The following is a 19035-nucleotide window of genomic DNA, read 5'->3' on the forward strand; positions in this document are numbered from 1 at the left end:
GAAGAGCAAAAGGGTACCGCTTCAGTGTGTCCTTTATGACAGTACTTGGAGGGGAAAAAAGTGGAAAACAAGTGTTGGGAGTGTTTCCTCCTACTCTTTACTTACTTGTATGGCTAAGGTGACATGGCAGTACAGAAGGATAGCCTGCACATTCCCCATAATGCTCATACAGTGGGTAAGCATTTTGTTAAGTACAATTGTATCACTTAGCTAAGGTTACTGGAGCTGAAGACAAAAGATGCAAAATATTGTAGTGTTACTACTTCACCTATTGTAATTTTTAGTTCTGAGTCAGTGTTTACCTCTTACCCAACCCCAGGAGGGGTTTAATTGCTTCTGTGAGTGGGTGCATGCAAGACCTTAAAAGCAACAGTGCAGGGTAGTGGATCTACCTCTAGCACCAGTGCATTGTATAACCAGACTGGGAAGTTCCTTGTGTCACTGTACACAGGGAATACTAAGGGATCTGGCATAAACAGTGGCTGGGCACCTGCCAGCTTTACAGGTCAGGGCAAACTGCCTTCCAACTCTCCTCAGCAAAAGCCTAGACAGAGCTCTTCCAGCTCACCTGCATTCCAGCAAACATCTCTGTGTTTGGCAGCCTCTCCTGGCCTCTGCTGTATCTGTTTATTAAGTTTCAGTCAGTGTTCATTCTGCTATACAGGAGCAGAAATAGGTTTTAGTATTTAAAAACAAAAAGTCTTTTAGATGTATTTTGGGGGTGGGGAAAGCATTATTGTAGCACTTTCCTTCATAGCTAGGGAGTATCACCTCTGAGGAGAATGCCCCTGAAGCAATGCTGCTTTTCCATCTGTCTGCTGTACCTGGGCAGGTGCAGAGGGATATAGGTGAGGTCTGCTTCTAACTTAGCCATTAGTGCCCAGTCCCTGCCTGAGCAACCCTGTGAGTACTGAGCTGCACCTGTCTCAGAAGGCATGTGGGGAGTTACTAAATAGTGCAGAGACTGCTAAAGAGTAGAAAAGGGACAACAGTCCCTACTGGAATGAAGCATTAAGGCAAGTTGCTGTAATCTTCCCTCTGCTGTTGGGCACAATATACTACAGGTGTGTGCTGAAGGGATGCACTTGGTGCTCTAGCATCCAGCTGTACACACAGAGGTAGCTCAGCAGTTAGAGGTGCACAGTGCTGCTCACTCCATGAAGAGACAGGCATGGCAGCTCCTTCAGACAGCTGAACTGGCTATGTTTTACCTGAGCAAGACAGGCTAAAAGAGGTTTTGGTCTTTTCAGGTTTTATGGAGCTGAAATTTTATGTGGACTGCAATTTCTTCACAGCAAAGGCATTATTTATAGGTGAGTACCAAGCAGTTCCTGTGAACTGCCTTAGCCCTTCACACATCTTTGAGTGACTGATTGTAACAGGTACAAGCTGTCTGTCAGAGAGCTGATGTTGTTCCCAGGGCATTAACATGCCTGAGATGAATGTGTCTGTGTGTCTTTTCTGTGGCAACCAGAGTGACAGATTGTTACTGATCCTACACCAAAGCAGGTTTGTTTTGGTTATTTTTAAACACTGCCTTCAGATCCTAAGTCTGTTTAGTTTGGAGGGCAAGGGAAAGCATCCTTGAGGCTATCAGTTCCTACCACTATTCCCCATCTCAGATCTGTTTGGTTCACTAAGGTAAACAACAGCTGATGTCCAAACATGGAAGGATTTTGGGGGTGTTGCATTAGATCAGGGACTCTTGGTTTGAGCTAGAGCTCACCTTGTGAACTGATACTGGGAACTTCAGCTACCAAGGAGAAAAAGATAGGCCTGTTCTCATGTAAAATTATCTGCTGTGGTCAAGTCTTTTTCCTGGTAAGCAGAAGGGCTGTTCAGTTTCTCTGTCCTGCCCTCCTTGGTATGTGCTTTTGCAGCCAGATGGGACAAAAAACCCCCAAACTTCTCAGTCAAAGCTAGGGAAAGTAGCTTTTGGAAGCTGCTGTTAAAAAGCTCTTATTCAATTCAATAGTGTTATTCTGAAAAAAAGAAGACATGAATAAGACACTTGAGAGACTGTGGCCACAACACATGAACCCCTTCGTGCTGTAACTAGGAACAAGTCACAGGTACCATTAAAAGCTGGGCAAGCTTGAAGTGGTCACGCTCCTGCCAAAGGCTCTAAGGGTCCAACAAGCCTCCTTTTGAGCTGTGAAGCCAGTGCAGCACTGCTGTGTCAGCTGGTGGGGCAGTAATTCACACCTCCTTCCAGAAGCAACAGAAGCACTGGGTGTGCTCTTGGACCTGAAAGCAAACACTGAGGATTACATTGTATAATATGTTAGGCTCGCTCTTACTCTGACAAGAGAGAATTATTCCCTTGTCCCAACCACCTCTAAAGTACAAAAGTGCCACTTTGTACATATTCTGTTGATGGATGACTATTTTCTTGAAAAGCTTCTTTGTGTGGTGCAGGGAAGGTTTATGGTGAAGAAACTACATTCATCTGAATACAGAAATGATCCGCTTGTCCTTAAAATCCAAACTTTTCTTTTAAACTCCTTTTGCAGAGACCTAAAACTGGACAACGTGATGCTTGATAAAGAGGGCCACATCAAAATAGCTGATTTTGGTATGTGCAAAGAAAATGTTGTTGGTGACAACAAGGCAAGCACTTTCTGTGGGACCCCAGACTACATTGCTCCTGAGGTCAGTATTTCACTGCCAGGTACTGCAGGCACAGATTCAACAGACTGATGTTGGAATGATCACTGCGGGTTAATCATCCCTTTGCAGACACATAGTTCAGAGCAGAGAAAAGCAAGTGACATCCCAGTTCTCTGTAGAAGATACTTGAGATTTGGCACTGTTCTGTAGCTGCAAGTTTCACAAAAGCATGGTTTTTGAAATGTTATAATGTTCAGGCTATGAACAGTTAGCTTTTCCTTCTGCCTTTACAGCCACCACTCACGCGGGGCTGTAGCAAAAACAGTCTGCGTGCACCGCAGATGGTGAGCAGACTCATGCCCACACAACCAAAATTCCAACCAAGGAAGCTCTAAGGGGAATCTCACCAAGTCCAATTCCCTGTGTTCATAGTTGTTGTTTTTTAACTGATAGATTTGCAAAGCAGCCCAAATACAGCAGTAAGCTGTGAAAGGTAAGACATTATGTCAAAGGCCGGGTGGTGGTAACCTGCTTTTCATTGCTACTTGCTTCTCCTGTCATCTTGTAAAGAAACCACAGATTATTTTCAAGTTTAAGTTAATGGAGAAGATTTCTGCATGAGAGCAAAGCCCTGCCCCCTGGGCTGTCCATGTTGCCACAAACAGCAGCCAAGGACAAAACCACGACGTGCATCTGTGGCAACAATTTGGCAAAGGGCCGGATTATTTTCTCCCCTAACTATCTGTTGTCCTGGTGTGTGTCACTGCCTTTTACTGATTACTTGTGTTTCTTTCTCTGTACCTCTTGTTCTGTGGGAAAAGATCCTGCAGGGTTTGCGGTACACGTTCTCTGTGGACTGGTGGTCCTTTGGGGTCCTGCTGTACGAGATGCTTATTGGACAGTCCCCTTTCCATGGGGATGATGAAGATGAATTGTTTGAGTCAATTCGAGTGGACACCCCCCACTACCCACGCTGGATTACCAAGGAATCAAAAGATATATTAGAGAAGGTAGGACTGATAATCAGGAAGTGGGTCATGGTATTGGGTTTGTCCAGGGAGGGCTTCTAGAAGGCACCATTTATCAGCAAGCAAATTACTTTCCCACAGGGAAAGCCAGGCCAGACTAATTATCAATGGTCTGCTTGCTGTTAGCCACTTGTGTTCATCTAGCAGTGTAGCTGCTATTCTTCCACTACCACCTACCTGTTGAGCAGACACAAGGTTTTACCTGGTATCTTCTTACAGCTATTTGAAAGGGATCCAACAAGACGACTTGGGGTCACTGGTAACATCAGAGACCATCCTTTCTTCAAAACTATCAACTGGACAGCACTAGAAAAGAGGGAGGTGGACCCCCCTTTCAGGCCAAAAGTGGTAAGTGGTTATTCTTTGTTCTGGAGCAGTACTGCAAGTGTCAGGGTGTCGTGTTAAGGTTGTCTTCCTACAGGCTGTGTTTCAAGGAGCTTCTTTACTACCATTATCTTCAGGAACATCATTTATCAGTTCTGAATATTCTCCTCAAGTGTCAGTAGTGTCTTGTGTTTCTCTGTCCTTTTATGCCATGGGAGAAGGACCAATACTTTGAGGCAACTCAGTTGGGAACCGCCTGCAAGTATTCTGCACAAGCATTACATCTGTGACATCCCAAACCCACCCAAGAATCTCCACGTGGGCAAAAAGCTGTGTTTTCTGTACCACTGAACACAGAACTATTTGTAATGTACATGCCTAGTGGTACATGAAAAAACATCTGAAGAACAGACAGTGTGGTGCTTATGGCTTGTATCACTGTGGGGTGCTGCTGCTTCATCTCACACAGTAAAAACCCAAACCGATTTTCCTCCACTCTGGCCTGGTCCAACTAAAGAATCTGGAGGTAACAGAGTCTTTAAACCAAACTTACATACTCAATGGAGGAGAGCTGTCTTGCTCAAGTACAGAAGGCTTCATGTTCCCATAGAAAGGGAAAATCTGGCAACACAGCAATCCTGGAAACAACCACCTTTGGAGGTTCTGAGGGTCAAAGATGGGGTTTTGTCACATGAACTTCTACGGAACGTGCACCAATGTTTTATCCAGACACAAAGCAGCTGTAAGAGGGAATCACCTGGTTGGGTTTTTTTCCTCTGAAAAAGCACAGACCTCAAAATGCTTTCAGTAATTCAAAAATTCTGCTTCATGCCAAGAAATGTCAAGTTTAATGTAAGCACTGCATTGCTTTTGCCAGGAGAGAATCTTTGGGTAAATCTAAGAAACATCATCACAAATCCAGGCGCTGCTTCTCTGAAGCAACCTGGTGCTATTTGCTTCCAACTAACCATAAGTAGTTGCCCACTTAGGAGCATAGAGTGCTGTTAAAGTGGCCAAAAGCCTTTTTTTTCCCTTCTCTAAACACTCATGAAATTACTTCCTTACCTTTTGTATTTAAGCAGTTTGTCCTGGAAGAAACAACAAAAGTTTTTCTCTCTCTTCCCTCTCTTTGACACAGAAGTCAGCAAGTGACTACAACAACTTTGACAGAGAATTTCTGAGTGAGAAGCCAAAACTCTCCTACAGTGACAAAAACCTGATCGAGTCCATGGATCAGTCTGCATTTGATGGATTTTCTTTTATTAACCCTAAATTTGAACAGATCTTGGACAAATAGTCTGACTTTGAAGCAGGGTTACATCTTCTAGACCCGAACCTCCCAAGTGCTAAGTGTTGTGTGTTCCAACGCTGTTGTCGATACTTCGGAATCACACAGGGTGGTGTGATCAGTGATGCTCAGCTGCGGAGTTACTGGCGGTGTCCCATTATGCATGGTTAGGTTTGAGGTATGTGAATCATGTGCATTATTTTCTCTGTTTGGGAAAATGTAAATTCTGTCTGGTACTTGAATGTAGTTATGTGTTATATAGAGAGGTATGCTGTATATTTTGCTGGAGAAAAGACATTGGGGAACAGATGTTGTCTTTTTAAAGTGTATGAGCCCTTGGTTCTTTTATTTGTCTTCAATTAAAAGAAAGTTTAATGTAACTTTATCATGGCTTTATGATTGGGTTTTTTTTCCCTAGAAGCACACAATTAAACTGCAGTTGTTGTTTAAACTATGGGGGGAATGTACTAACTTCTGAGCCCTTATCACAGAAATAACAAAAATGTTGTAGGAGAATTAACCAGAATGAACAATTGAGCGAAAGCAGAGTTCCCAATGATAACAGCAGCTGTTGTGGAAAAGAGCCTGGAGCCACTTTTACTGCTTTTTTATAGAGCCTGTCTCTCACTGGCAGTCAAAGCCAAGGGGAGTCAGGCTTCACTGATCATGGTAAGTATTTGTTCTGAGGCAGTCTAAGAAAATGAGGGCTAAGTATCCCACTGCAGGTTCAGCACAGCTCCTGCAGCAGCCTGAGCATACCTCCTGGGTAAAGGAGTTTCTGCTGCTAAACACCACTTCCTGTGAACAGAAACATGCAGTGTGATCACAGCAGCAGGCTCTGGGGAGAAAATCGTCAGGTAATGACTGTGTGGAGCCTTCATACCTCCTGCCTGGGCTGCTGGAGGTGAAATACCTTGCTTAACTGGCAAGAATGAAGTTTCTCTTCCAGTTTTACTTGCTGATCTCTTGCACAGCAGCTGTGGCTCCTCCTACTCACTGGAAAAAGGACACAGAACTAGATCTTGCTTTGTTGCAAATACCAACTTCTGAATTTTGATTTTCAACCATTAGCAAGGAAAAACACTAATGTAGTAATTACTGCAAAGCTCTGAAACTCTTCTTTTTGCAGTCAGATCATAAAATACAGAAGGAAGCAAGGGCTTGTGCTTATCAGAAGCTTTCTAGATCTTCTACCACTATTGCAAATGATTCCATTTTCTCATCCACTAAGCAGGTGGGGGGAGGGGAAATTACTGGGGGAGTGTATTTGTCCAACAGCTAATGTTAGAGAGCTCTCAGGAGCACCCTGTATCTACCCTGCGTGGTTTCAGACTTAATCCTGCTGAAAGAGCAGGAGAAAACTGTCGCACATCCCCCATGGGACTTCATAAAGACTCAAACAAATACAAAGGCTTCCTTAAGCTCTAGCTTATTGTTAGAACTCTAGTAATGCCAGCAAGACTTGGATGTCCTCTCAGTGTACAGCAGCTTGAGCCTGGAACAGTCAACACAGTTGGCATTTCCAAACAGACAGGTTTTGCCTAGTTCCCAGCACATGCACTAACACAAACCCTGGTCAAACACTACGCTGTGAGCTGCTGCCACAGAGAGCAGCAGACCTGGGAGGTTTTCCCCTTCCAGTAACCTGCTCAGGCATCTCCACCTGGCTGTTTTTTGCTTATTCTGCTTTCAAAGGTGAGTGCTGGATGCCTGTACCCAAGCAGAACATTAGAACTGTGATTGGCAGCAGCACTGGGCTTGTAATGAGGCACAGAGAGTAGCAGCTGTTGCGTGTGGGAATGTTTGCTCACCGAGCTTACCTGCCTCACTCTGGAGCGACCAGTGCCAAAGCTGCTTGGGAGGGACCCTGCTCTTCAAACAGTGTCTTGGCTCACCTGGAGTATCTCCCACTGCCACAAGTGTATGTGCCAACAGTCTGACCACACTTGGGACACCTAGGCAGAGTTGCCTTTCCCCCAAGGAGCAGTTGCTACACTCTTCATCCTCAGCAGCATCACGCTGTTTAGCCATGGGCATTCTGTTACCTGCGTCGCCTGAAAGGGAACTGCCCTGCCAAAGTTATTTGCTCTTTACAACAACCAGCCATGAAAACTACTCCGTGTCACACAGCTCCTAGGACCCCCTCCACTAACAGCCCAGCCTGAGGGCTGCCAGCCAGCAGATGGGCTCACTCCAGCATCATGGTCTGGGCCATCCTCACAGTACAGGGAGCTGGAGGAATTAGAGAATTCTGCCCAGAATGCAGCCTTAAAAGCCCCAAAACAAACAAAAGTGTACCTCCCCCACAAACATAAATACACAGCACGAAGTGACAACCAAAGAAAACATTCCTTCCACCTAGCAGAAAACATACAAGTTCTTACCGCCCAGGAGTGTACAGTGACCAACAAGACATTGAAATGTGAGTACATAATCCTACACCACCAAGTAATTAATTTTGTCCTTACCCTTCAGCAGGACAAGGTCACCTGCCTAACCTATGCATGCCAATGGGTGCTAGAAGGCAGCATTTTGCTGTTGGCTTCTGGCTTTCACACAACAAGCAGCAGCAGTGCAAGACCAGAACAGTGTAGGTTTGACAGTGTGAATTAGACTTTAAAACACTGTAATGGGCTGGGGCAGACCCCCTCCCCACCACAGGCAGAAATAACGACTCAGACAAACTGATTGCAAAAGTAGTGGAGAGTTTAAATAGAGAACAGTGAGTGTGCACAAAAGGAAACATAGTGACAAGAAAGGAACCAAAGTAAACCCAGAAAGACTCCAAACCCCACCTGAGGGTGCATCCAAAACCCCCAGGGCACCTCCTTCCCGCCCCCCCCCCCCCCCCCCCCCACTGTTAGGCTGGTCTCAGCTGGCCAGACCTGAGACTGCCCATCCCCCACTGGCCTTGGGCCCAATCAGACCCATGGCCAGGAGATCTCTCCCCCAGTTACCAAGTCTCGGAGAGGGAAGGAAAGAGGAAGTGCCAGACCCCACCGCAAAATTTATAGTGGTGCAAGGGATTATGGTAGAAATACCTAATTTCCTGAGTCCACCCACTGGGATGGACTTCTGGACACAGGAAACACCCCTGTAGCAGAGGGCACCCAGCCCAAACTACGACAAACACCAACCACCAGGTAAAATAAATAAAGTTTTACCTTTTCTTCCCCTTCTGTGCAAATCTTGACTTGTGCCTAATGCATTCTTCCAGCTTCTTCCTCAGTTCCTGAGTTAATTAAATGAGTTGTCAGAGTAAAGAAACTAAGGAGGAAAATTAACTTCCTCCTTTACTAGGCCACAACTCCTATGCTTCTGAAAGCTGTGGAAGCCTGCAGGAACCCTCACCTGGCACTTCAACTGCTGTAAGTGGGCAGGGAAAAGAAACACACATCAGCACAGGTAGTAGCATTTGATCTTTATTACTTGGATCAAAGGTCAAATGATTACATTTGTCTGAAAGATTAGATGAAGGCTAACGATGTAAGAAAAGACAGTTTAATCCCAGTGGAGAGACTGCATCTGAGCTAGCGAGGGGAGTAACTGTCAGGAGGCAGTAACATGACATGGGTACAAACACACACAAGGTCAGGAGGAGGGCTCCCCCTGCCCTCTCAGTGACAATTCTGTCGGAAGTGAGGGGGCAAGGTACAGCTTTTAGACAGTGACAATAACCTGCAGGTCCTACCACAGCCTTTCCCAAAGGCTCTCCCCGGGGAGAGCCAACCGTGTGCTTCAAACCTGTATTCGTCGTCTGTGCTTCCTGTCGCCAGCTTGCAAGGGCCGGATGCAGTCAGAGATTTTGCACCTTCCTGGAGCTGAACAGACAACAACTTTTTCTTCTTTTTTCCTCCCCTCTTCAAGTATCAGCCTAACAGTTTATTTACACTTGTATACAATTCTTTTTACTGCACACCCAACTCAGTAAAACACTCATCACAGGCTATAAAAATACCTACTATACATAAAACATTTAGCTTTAGGAATTTTACAGCACCTCTGGAAGTTGAGAGAGGTAAGACTAAGGAAGGGAGAGGGGGGAGACCCCTCAAGCTGTGCGTGCCACTGAAGAAAAGCAGCCCCTGGGCTCAGACCTCAAAAGGGGAAACCTTACCTTTCACCACATCTCTGCAACCAGGCCCAAGCTTGAGTACCACAATGTGCTGGTAAAACCCTGCTCTTCTGATCCAGCCTCCTGGGATCTGCCCTCTGTAACTGCACATAAATGGCTTTTAAGCTGAGAAGGGCACGTTTGAACAGGGCCTGGCTGGATGGTGGAGGTCCAGAGGAGCAAGGGCTGGCTGCAGCACAGCCTAGCTGTCCCTCACTGCACGCATCACATCAGGAAGGGAAACTGAGATTACTGCTACACTTCTGCCACCAAAGTGGCCTTGGTAACTGTGCATCAATAAATTAACTTCTCTGAGCAGCCCCTCTCCTCACACAGTAACTACAGACACAGCTGGATTAACAGAGATCTGCCATGGGCACTGCCAGCTGCCTGGATCCCACACACAGAGAGCTTTAGGCAGCAGCACTTGAAGCAAGTGTTTGTGGTCATCCTGTACCTTACGTGTCCCTCTGAAACGGAGTCCAGCGACACGGTATGGCTTACTTCCAGAGCTGAATATATTGCTGAAATCAGCTTATTACAAACAAACAAAATCACACCAGCAGCACATTATTTTCTAAACCCTGCACAAACAAAAGACAATCTAGCCCTTGCCTGCAAAAGTACGGTATGGGGGCCTGGTATTTCATACAGGAACTGAGAAGAAGGAAAAACAACACAACTCCAACAATACACACGGTTATTAACAACGGAAGAGAAAACACACACGGCAGCTACCAAAACCCAGTTCTCTTCATTTCAGAACCTGGAGCCAGCAGCAGCGCTGGCAGCTCACTTCAGCTGTCAGGTAGCACACAAATACATGCTGAATGAGCACAGTTTGAAGGTCGTGGCCTCAGAAGACATCAAAAATCCCGTTTTTAGCACTGGAGTTTCACAAGGTATAAAAAAAAAGCAGCAAAGAAAAACCCCCAGGCAGGTGTGCCATGTTAAAAAACAGTTTCAGAATTTACCTGGTGCTTTTCTTGCATGAGCTGTCAGAATGGTTAAATGCCACCTAACCTTTCTGTACTGTTTCCTGCTGTAGGTATTAAATGTGGCTATGAAACGGGGACAAACACTTTGACATTGAAATTCATTCCAAAAATTGCCTAGAAGACAAATCACAGCACTGGTAAGACAAGCAGTTTCTCCAGCCCTTGACAGTCTGAATCCTTTTCTCCTCCCTTGCAGTCTCACAAAAGCTCCTGTAACTGCAGAAGGGATGTGTCTCTCAGCACCTAGGCTGCCAGATAGACTCTCACTCATGGCCCCCACTTACTCCTGTGTCTTCCACTGCCCTCCACAATCCAACTGGCCCCTGGGAAACGTTAAATATCTTACTAGAATAGCAGAATCTTTCAGGTAGTGAATCTAGCTTTAATGCTTTTATTTTTCCAAAGGAAAGGTCTCCTCCCATTGCAGTAAGCTGTGGCAGGCAAACCAAAGCTCAGTTTAAAACCACACAGAAGCTATCAGAGCTGGCAAGTTTCTCACCTAAAGGTAGTTTGCAAGATGAAGCCTTCAATGCTCGAAATGCAGAATTTCACCTATGTTAAATATGCCATCAAAAATCACCTCCATGTAATTCTGGGTGATCATTCACAGTAAGAATCAGAGGAACTCTTAGAAAAACACTTAGAAAAAGAAAGTAAAATCTAGTTAAAATCTGACAGTACAACTGACACAGGCAATTAACCACCTTGCAGCATAATCAGATGAACAAGAAAAACCACTGAAACTGCACAAATTTACATACAAAAAGCCTAAAACCAACTCTACTCTGCTTCCCTTAAATGTTTTTACCGATACCTTTCGGCACTGGGAGTTAGCCACGACTACAGCTGTTCTCCAGAGGAGCTGAATCACATTCCAAACGTCTTAAAAGTGAAGGGGAGGCGCGGTCCTTCCAGCTCGGCGCTCAGCGAGGCCTTCACCACTCTGCTGGGACCTGAGCTGCTGCTTCACGCTCTCGTGCTGGAGGAAGGGCTGCTGCCCTGGGAGCTGGAGCTATAGGTGGTTAGGTACTGTCCTCAAAGCTTCTTCCCTGGAGCGATCCACGCCTACATTCTGCAAGTGTGAAGACCAAAGACAAGGTTTTAAAGCGAGGGTCTGGTGGTCTCCCACCATTCTGCTTAATACACTGCTGTTACATGGGGCTAAAGGTGAGCAAGGCTGCTGCCCCAGAATGTTCTGCAAAACACAAGGAAAGGTCCCAGCCTGTCAGATGTCAGAAGCCAGGGTCAGACCTCATCCTGGCCACCACACACTTCAGAGCCCTAGTCCCTCAGACTTACACAAGCAGCCCCTGCTGCCAGGGGAAAAACATCTCCAATACACGTATTACAAGGAGTCTGGCAGCACAGGTCAGGCTCTGTCCATCACAGGTCACAATGTTTACCTTTAGCCACCATTTTAAACTGCATTTTTCTCATCCACTACCACCTCTAGCTTTTCTGCATGTAGTGTCAAAAAAACCAAAACCAAACCCACCCAAAACCCACAGAACCACACAAAGGTCATAAGCCACACAAGAATAGAATAGAATAAACCAGGTTGGAAGAGACCTTCGAGATCATCATGTCCAACCTATCATCCAACACCACCCAATCAACTAAACCATGCAACCAAGCATCCTGTCAAGCCTCGCCCTGAACACCCCCAGCGTCGGCGACCCCACCACCTCCTTGGGCAGCCCATTCCAGTGGGCAATCACTCTCTCTGTGTAAAACTTCCTCCTAACCTCCAGCCTAAACCTCCCCTGACACAGCCTGAGACTGTGTCCTCTTGTTCTGGTACTGGTTGCCTGGGAGAAGAGACCAACCTCTGCCTGACTACAACCCCCCTTCAGGTAGTTGTAGACAGCAATAAGGTCACCCCTGAGTCTCCTCTTCTCCAGACTAAGCAACCCCAGCTCCCTCAATCTCTCCTCGTAGGGCTTGTGTTCCAAGCCCCTCACCAACTTTGTTGCCCTTCTCTGGACTCGTTCCAGCAAGTCAACCTCCTTCCTAAACTGAGGGGCCCAGAACTGGACACAGGACTCGAGGTGTGGCCTAACCAGTGCAGTGTCCAGGGGCAGAATGACCTCCCTGCTCCTGCTGGCCACACTGTTCCTGATGCAGGCCAGGATGCCATTGGCCCTCCTGGCTGCCTGGGCACACTGCAGGCTCATGTTCAGCCTACCATCAACCAGCACCCCCAGGTCTCTCTCAGCCTGACTGCTCTCCAGCCACTCTGACCCCAGCCTGTAGCTCTGCATGGGGTTGCTGTGGCCAATGTGCAGAACCCGGCACTTGGATGTGTTCAATCTCCTGCCCTTGGACTCTGCCCATCTGCCCAGCCTGTCCAGGTCCCTCTGCAGAGCCTCTCTACCCTCCAGCAGATCAAGAAGTGATAACCCTGAAGGAAGATTGTCTGCTTGTTTGGTGCACATTCAAGGAAATCACTCCTGAACACCAACAGCTAGAAAGCAAGTTCTGATCCAGTCTGTAAGCAGCTAAATCACTGGAAGGATTCTGAGTAACTCTGTACAGAGCTGGCAACATAAAGTTCAAATGCACTTGAGGCTACAGAAGCATGTTGGCAGATGTCCCACTGAGACCAGACAATGTTTCAGGGGGTTTATAACCACATTAGTGAGTTGCCTTTGAAAAAAGTCTCTTCAGCCCAGCTGAAGGGAAAGGACAGCCCTGCTGGCACACCCAGAGGAGGAACTCTGCGCACACATTCTCAGCGCACACACACAACTCCATCAGCCAAAAAGCATCAGCTCAAAAAGCAAGTCATCCCTCTCCCCAAACCAAGTTTCTATGACTTCCAGCCATTTTCTATGAAAACAGGAGATAAACAAGGAGCACCAGATTCGATATGGGGGTTGAAGTGTGCCAACATCACTTCTGCCCTTACCAAGGCACCTACTTTAGTGTCAGTCCCTTCCTTGAAGCCCCTGGCTAACTCACCCTATCCTCCACCACAAACACACCACACACATAGGAATGCTGCTGGGCACACATATCCCAGTCCTGGACATCTCCACACCCTTAGCACACTGCCTGACCCACTCTCTGCCTTCTGTTTTGGAAGGGAAGAAAACCTTCAACCCTCTTTATTCCCCTTTACTCTGCTCATGTGAGACCTCACATCAAATACTGCATCCAGTTCTGGTGTCCCCATCATAAGGGGGAAAACAGCTGTTGGAGCAGTTCCAGAGGAGGGCCACAAAGATACAGAATACAGAATTAACCAGGACCTTTGAGATCATTGAGTCCAACCTATCACCCAACACCATCTAATCAATTAAACCATGGCACTAAGTGCCTCATCCAGTCTCTTCTTAAGTACTTCCACTGATGGTGACTCCACCACCTCCCTGGGCAGAGCATTCCAATGTCAAATCTCTCCTTCTGTGAAGAATTTCTTCCTAACATCCAGCCTAAACCTCCCCTGGCACAGCTTGAGACTGTGTCCTCTTGCTCTGGTGCTGGTTGCCTGGCAGAAGAGACCAACCGCCACCTGGCTACAACCTCCCTTCAGGTAGTTGTAGACAGCAATAAGGTCTCCCCTGAGCCTCCTCTTCTCCAGGCTAAGCAACCCCAGCTCCCTCAGCCTCTCCTCACAGGGCTGTGCTCCAAACCCCTCCCCAGCTTTGTTGCCCTTCTCTGCATGATCCAAGGGCTGGAGCACCTCTACTGTGATGACAAGATGAAGGAGCTGGTGTTGTTCAGCCTGGAAAAGACTTTGGGGGAACCTTATAGCTGCCCTCCCATACGGGAAGGGAACCTGCAGGAAGGCTGGAGAGGGACTTTTCATGAGGGTGTCTAGTGATAGGACAAGGGGGAATAGTTTGAAACTGAGGGAGAGTAGGCTTAGACTGGATCTTAGGAAGAAGTTATTTAGTATGAGGGTGGTTGAGGAATAGGCTGCCCAGGGAAACTGTGGATGCCTCCTTGCTGGGAGCGTTTAAGGACAGGTTGGATGAGGCATTGAGCATCTGAGTCTAGCTGAGAGGCATTCCTGCCCATGGCAGGGACATTGGAGTGGATTATCTTTAAGGTCCTTTCCAACCTAAGCCATCCTAAGATTCTATTTCATAAAGAAGTTTCTACAGGTAGTATCTCTCCTGCAGCGAAGGACACACAGGAAGTGTATGTAAAAGCACAGAGAGCTGGCAAAGCAAGTCACATTCTGCATGATTACAAGGGAAAAAAATATCAACAAAACACAAAATCATAGAACAGTTTTGGTTGGAAAAGACTTCTAAGATCAAGGCCAACCATGATGGCATTTGTTGCATTTTTCTTAGCAAGATGCAACATACTGAGAAATTCCTTGGGACTGTGGAGATGACTCCACAAGCATTCCTGTGGAGAATGCTGGCTGAAATCTTTTAAGATGAGCATCTGCTGTTGATTCAAAGAAGATTATATGGAGCATGAAATGGAGCATCAGTATGCAGGAATCCAGTAGCCCTGGCAATTAGCCCACAAGCAGCAAGAAACAGGTAAGACATGAAACTGAAAGGAAACACAGTGGTCAAGGCAGGGAAGACACAGCTCATTTATGTCAAGCAGAGGTATCAGATGAAAATAGCATCTTAGAAACTGAGACTGACCCAAGAAGGAATATTGATAAACAGACAAAGCTGGAAGCAAGAAGTGCTTCAACTTGAGCAAATCATTCTGGCCCTGGGAGTCATTCCGGCCCTGTACTCAGCACTGGTTAGGCCACACCTTGAGTCCTGTGTCCAGTTCTGGGCCTCTCAACTTAAGAAGGACATTGAGACTCTTGAATGTGTCCAGAGAAGGGCAAAAAGGCTGCTGAGAGGCCTTGAGCACAGCCCTGTGAGGAGAGGCTGAGGGAGCTGGGGTTGCTTAGCCTGGAGAAGAGGAGGCTCAGGGGAGACCTTATTGCTCTCTACAACTACCTGAAATGAGGGTGTAGACAGGTGGTAGTTGGTGTCTTCTCTCAGGCAACCAGCACCAGAATAAGAGGACACAGTCTCAAGCTGTGCCAGGGGAAGTTTAGGCTTGAGGTGAAGAGAAAGTTCTTCACAGAAAGAGTTGTTGGCCATTGGAATGTGCTGCCCAGGGAGGTGGTGGAGTCACCATCCCTGGAGGTGTTCAAAAAGGGATTGGGTGAGGGACTTGAAGCCATGGTTTGGTTAGTCATGAGGTGTTGGGTGACAGGTTGGACTTGATGGTCTCTGAGGTCTTTTCCAACCTTACTGATTCTATGATTCTATCAAATGTGAAGAGGAACAGGCTGGAGAAGTGAAGCACTGCATGATCACACTAAGGGAAGGAAACTTAGTCCAAGATAAGCCCTAATAAACACACCCTAGGGTTTCTAAACAAAGACAAAGTGCAAGACCTGCACTAAGGCTCAAGAAAGGGTCTCATGAGTGGTAAATGGATTTCTACTTGTCAGAATCAGATTAGATGGTGACAGCTGAGAGAGAGATTGAGAGAGAAAAGCCATGCCATGAGAATAGGACTGCTGCTTTTAGTCTGAGCTTTTAGCCTTACATTTGGGACCAGAAAGTGTCCCTGAAACTGTCCAGCACCAAAGCATGCCTGGCCAGAACTGCTCTCTGGGGAACAATTCTGCCATACAACAGCAGCAGCACAGGCTGCAGTGCCCAGGAAGCACAGCATTTTAAAACAGTGTTTATAAAAAGGTGTGTGGTGGGTTTATTCCTGCTCTTGGGAATAAAAACACCACATACTTGTTTCTAGTACTATTTCTACCAAGGCACATAGGCTCTCCCTCAGTCAGCCCAGGAAGGGGCTCACTACATCTGGAGCCTGCTTCCCAAGGAGGCTCTGCACTCACCCTGTGGGGCAGGAGCAGTCTCCCTCTGCCTTGCACAAGGGTCCATCTCCCTCACCCCTCTCTGGACAGACTCAAACTGCACAGATGAAGCCAACTCTATACCACTGTTTCACCTTTGCTCACTATACTCCCCCCCTGCTTTGCCTTTTTTTGTTGCGGTTGGTTTGGGAGGGGCGGGGGTGGTGGTGCTCATTGTTGTTGGGGGGTTTGTGGTGGGTTTTGTTTGTTTCTTACAGAACAGAGCCTTCCTGGATTTCCAAACTGGACAGAGCCTGCCATTTCAGCAGCTACATAAGATCTTGGGAAGACTTTGCAGGAAGGTTCCTCTAGGGAAGCAGGCTCTGAAGGACACAGGAGACATGAAAACAGCCAAAGCAGATGGAGTTCATAAAGACCCTGCACAGCTGAACAACCAACACAGGCATCAAGAGAGAAAAAACCAGCACAATCCAGCACCCTTCTCAGCCAGCTTTTCCTTGGAGAGCTGTGCTGCAAACTGTCACTGCTGCTTCCTGCCCAGCATCAGGCCTTTCTTTTACTAGAAAATAAGCCAGAGAGGGCTACTAAGTAATCCTGTAGTAATAGGAAACCCCCTAGAGCACAAAACTGCTTTTGAACAGACACTTCTCTCTGTGGCACAAGTCAGCACAAGCAGCCTCACACTCAGCAAAGAGAACAATGCACAGCTGCAGCCCCAGGAAATCCAAGTTTGCAAGGCTGGAGGGTCCAGGGCACTTCTGGGCTGCTTCCTCTCCCCCTGCAACCTCCATGATGAGCCTGGCCCTCCTCTCCAGCCAAGCTCCTGCTGCTTCCATCTTCCCCTTCTCCTTCCCTCTCAGCCCAAGCCCTCCTTTTTCACAGAGTAAAACTCAGTTTTCCCACAGCAGATGCCTGCACAGATTGTGGCTCCATCAAAACCTTAAATGTTTTTAGTTTAAATTTGCACTGTCTTTCCTTAGCTGTGGCCCATGGAGGTGACAGCCCTAAGCCATCTCAGCAGTTTCTCAGCACCTAAGGCCAGCCAGCAGGTAAAAGTGACCACTAATTACTGGGAGCAAATGGGTACAGAAGGCTCACATCTCCTTCTCTGTGGCATTTTCCATGGCAAAGCACATGCCAAAAGGCTGGGGCAACTGAAAAGTAAAAAAACAGTTCCATGCCAGGGTCACAGCAGAGAGGAGAGTAACTCAGGCTCCTCCAGTCCCAGCCCATCCTGGGACAATGATTTAAGTAAACAGCAAGTGGAAGAATAGCAGCCTTTCTGGACAGGAGCTTATCCAGTTCTATCAGACATGCCCAATCTCTATCAACCTCTGGAAACTTCAGTGTAATTTTAGAAGAGCAGATATCTAACCCTTTCCCCCCCGGATCCTGGATCTGGAGAAGCATACCACCTGAGAAATCTAGCAGACAAAAGCATTCCACAACATGCCACTCTTGCTTGCTTTCAAGACTGAAAGACATCCCCCTCAGAAGCCAACTCTAGGACTTGGTGATTTTCTGCCTTTCCAAGACTCAGTGTCACATAAACAAAGCTGCTTCAACAGCTGTTTCCTGCCACCTCGCTCTGCACACCCTAACAGCCCTGAGGCAGGAGCCCAGGCATAGCACCGTATCCCAAATCAGCTGCAGCCTTCTCCACCCTGCAAGAGGTTCTGCTGCCATTCAGCTCAGGATGCAGATCCTGCTGGTTTGAGATCCCAAGCCTACTGGAGTCACAACCCAGCTACAAAATCATCAGACGAACTGCGCTTCCATGTTCTGAAGCCGCCAACACTGCTTACTGCAGCCTACATACCACACAATGCAGAGCAGTAAACACTCAGTGATGAGCCATATCTGTGCAAGAAGCAGGAAAAAAGGAAATTCACACTCCCTCTGCCAGCAGGCAAAGCCCAAAGCCTCGCTAATGCACGACAGCTGGTAAAAAGCCATATACTGAAACCAGCATTTATATACATTCCTGTACCTTGAAGAATTGTTCTGGAACTAAGTGAAAACTTGCTACCCTCTCCAGAGGGAGAGCACATCACTAACCAGCACATCTAGAGCACTAGGGCAGCAGGATGAAGGTTTTACAGTAACTATGGATGGTTATTTCGTGCTACAGAGCAGTCCAATCACCCCAAGGGTGCCAAAACAGATAATACAAGTGCCTAGAAAACACTCTTCAGCTTTTTCTTATCTCACATAGGATGTTGCCTTTTATGGCTTTTATAAACACACTGCAACTAATATTAAAATGACTGCTGGCTGTTACAAGAAACTTAATGCTGCAGGGTCTTTAAATTATAGCAGTCTACAAACCCAGCATTGCAGTGACAGCCGATCAATGCTCGATCACTCATCCACGATACGTTATCACCAAGTGCAATCATTTTATTGTGATTTGGTCACCTTTTCTTTCTTGTCTTCATGTCAAGCACTGTTAACAAACATTTGATCTGGGGTTTTGAGTTGTTTGGGGCTTTTTTATTATTATTATTTCAGTGTGATTGGAATGATTAGCTTTGCAATTTATTTTGAAGTAGCAGGATGGAAACAGCACCCTCAAGCTCGATAGGTGGTCGGCACACAGGCTTCACTGATGATCAGGGACTGTTACAAGAGCGTCCTCAGGAGGTCTGGAAATGTCTACATTCTGTGTAGTAATAAAAATACAGAGAATATTTATCATGCAGTGGTAAGAGCAACAAAAACCCCCAACCAGATTCCTTCTTGAGTACACAGTTGCATTTCTTTAAAAGCTGAGATTTGTTTAACCCTCCACACTCCAAGAATACAGCAGACTGACAGCTGGGTGGCGTCCCTGAACTGGACATAAGGAAAAGTTACTTACA

At 46.7% G+C, this 19035-nt stretch overlaps 2 protein-coding genes across 4 annotated transcripts in view; one reads left to right on the forward strand and one right to left on the reverse strand.

Moving 5' to 3' along the window:
- Window positions 1-5259, forward strand: part of PRKCD (protein kinase C delta) — a 76623-nt gene extending 71364 nt beyond the window's left edge. Inside the window, exons 14-18 of the mRNA XM_054167392.1 lie at window positions 1251-1313; window positions 2514-2652; window positions 3432-3620; window positions 3858-3986; window positions 5101-5259. Coding sequence (XP_054023367.1) covers window positions 1251-1313; window positions 2514-2652; window positions 3432-3620; window positions 3858-3986; window positions 5101-5259 — 679 coding nt within the window. The remainder of the gene's footprint in view (window positions 1-1250; window positions 1314-2513; window positions 2653-3431; window positions 3621-3857; window positions 3987-5100) is intronic.
- Window positions 5260-10486: 5227 nt separating this feature from the next.
- LOC104300396 (6-phosphofructo-2-kinase/fructose-2,6-bisphosphatase 4) overlaps window positions 10487-19035 on the reverse strand; it is a 64900-nt gene continuing 56351 nt past the window's right edge. For 2 of the 3 annotated variants that reach the window (XM_054167381.1, XM_054167365.1), the window contains exon 14: window positions 10487-11434. In XM_054167381.1, the coding sequence (XP_054023356.1) occupies window positions 11375-11434 (60 nt within the window). In that variant the 3' untranslated portion in view covers window positions 10487-11374. Of the gene's footprint in view, window positions 11435-18668; window positions 18837-19035 lie in introns of those variants that run through there. The other variant, XM_054167374.1, reaches the window with a different exon arrangement.

This window comes from Dryobates pubescens, chromosome 1, assembly GCF_014839835.1.
Source record: "Dryobates pubescens isolate bDryPub1 chromosome 1, bDryPub1.pri, whole genome shotgun sequence".
NCBI classification, from domain to species: domain Eukaryota; kingdom Metazoa; phylum Chordata; class Aves; order Piciformes; family Picidae; genus Dryobates; species Dryobates pubescens.